This window comes from Eurypyga helias, unplaced genomic scaffold (assembly GCF_000690775.1).
Source record: "Eurypyga helias isolate BGI_N326 unplaced genomic scaffold, ASM69077v1 scaffold21877, whole genome shotgun sequence".
NCBI lineage: Eukaryota > Metazoa > Chordata > Aves > Eurypygiformes > Eurypygidae > Eurypyga > Eurypyga helias.
The window spans coordinates 121-2,031 of record NW_010262602.1 but is presented as its reverse complement, the minus strand read 5'-3'; the positions used below and the strand labels follow the sequence as shown (position 1 = coordinate 2,031).

The 1,911-nt window shown below is 60.1% G+C and overlaps 1 protein-coding gene across 1 annotated transcript in view; it reads right to left on the bottom strand.

Moving 5' to 3' along the window:
- LOC104512710 (gamma-secretase subunit Aph-1b-like) overlaps positions 1–947 on the bottom strand; it is a gene marked incomplete at its 5' end in the record, with an annotated part of 3,248 nt that extends 2,301 nt beyond the window's left edge. The window contains 1 exon segment of the mRNA XM_010155793.1: positions 777–947. Within this exon segment, the coding sequence (XP_010154095.1) occupies positions 777–947 (171 nt within the window).
- Between the last annotated feature and the right edge of the window lie 964 nt (positions 948–1,911).

Below are 1,911 nucleotides of genomic sequence, written 5' to 3'. Positions count from 1 at the left end.
GCTGCAGGGAGTGGTGTGAGGCTGTAATGGGCCTTCTCCCAGCCCCTCACCAGCACCCAGCCAGCCGGGAAAGCTGGGGGGTGTGAGGGATGCCGACCTCAGCATCACCTCCCCTTGCCTGCCCAGTCTCAGCACAGCATCCGTCTGTCCATCTGAAGGCAAGTGCAAGGGGCTGGCTGTGCCAGGGAGGCTGGGAGCTGCTGAGTCTGCGTGAGACTTTGCCCCGGGCTGGCCAGGGCACAGAGCACGGGGCTGGCAGCAATAGGCCACCCCACGAAGCCCCAAAACCACCTTCAGGCTGTCCCTGCTCATACAAAAGCACCCCTAAGAAAGGAACAAGGCTTGCCAGGAGGCGAGGGCAGACCCCTAATCCTTCTCTGTCCCCCACACAGCAAGCAGGCATTTCCCGGAGCCTGGCATCACCCCGAGCTGCAGGAGCACCGCTGGTGCTAGTCACCGGGGCAGAGAGGATGTGATGTGTCCTGCAGGAGTCCAAACCCACAGCCTACCTGTCCCAAATTCAGGGAGATGCTACCAGCCACCTCAGCCCTGCGTCCTCCAGACCTTAGGGCTGCTCTGTTCCAGCAGCTGAGACCCTCTCGAGGTCAACATACTGACACAGGTACCACCCACGTGCTCCCAGCGACGAGGACCGAGTTGTTTGGGGTTACAGCTGGTGTGACACCCCCAGTCCAGATGCCCCCAGCTGAAATCTGTCATCCAACATGGCCAGAAGGACAATACGGCAGTGCTGGATTGTAAGGGGATGCCCTTACCTGAGGAGCTTGTAGTAGAGGAAGCGGAAGACCTCCTGCAGCAGCACAGAGAACATCACCCCAAATATCAAGAGCCCCTTCTGCAATGCCTCATCCCGGGGGTCGCTGACTTTAACGGCAATAAACCAGATGAGGGAGGAGAGCAGCAGCGACACCAGCCAGAAGAAAGCCCTGCAAGAGAGAGCGTGGCGGCTGGCACCAGTGCTATGCCAGGACCGGTGCCAGCACCAGTGCCACGGCTGTGCCCGTCGGCACTGCACCTGCATCCCTCCGTGTTGGCACTGGCACCGGTAGCTGTGCCCCAGCCTTGCCCCATCTCCCTCCAGTATCAGCACTGTTCTGGTACCAGTGCTGGGCCACTGGTGCCTGTACTGGTACCGCTGCTGTGCCTGCACTCCTCCTCCACCAGTAACCAGAACTGGCACCAGTGCCCTGTCGTGCCCACACCAGTACCAGGTGCATGTCCACGCCAGTACCAGTTCCAGCGCCACACGCCACTGATCCCATGGTGGTACTGGTACCAGTGCCCCTGCTGCACGCATGCACCAGCACCACAACCAGCCCTGCACTGGTACTGGTACTCCACCAACCCCGTATCACCACTGACACCAGTGCCCTCCCATCATGCCCATGGCGTGCGGCAACCACAGTGGTACCAGACCAGTACCAGCACTGGTGCCACACCTGTGCGAAGAATGGCACCAGTACAAGTACTGGTGACCCTGTCACGCCCACAGTGGTACCAGTACAAGTACGGATACTAGTGCCCTGTCACACTCACAAGGGTACGAGCACGGGTGCCGGTGCTCCTGCCTGGACCACAACCAGCAGTATGAGTACCGGTGTCCCTACCGCCACCACGACTGCAGCATAAGAGGGACAATACCAGTGCCCCCGCCATGCAAGCAACGGCACCAGTAACAGTACTGGTGGTACTGGTGCCCCAGTTGTGTCCACAATAGCACCAGCACGAGTGCTGGTACCGGTGCCACTGTCATACCCACAATAGCACCAATATGAGTACTGGTGCCACTGCTGTACCCTCGATGGCACCAGTAATTGGTCCCAAGCTGTGCTTCTGCCCGTACCAGTCACATCCCTGTCACACCCGTGCTGGTACCAGCGCCCCTGTAAC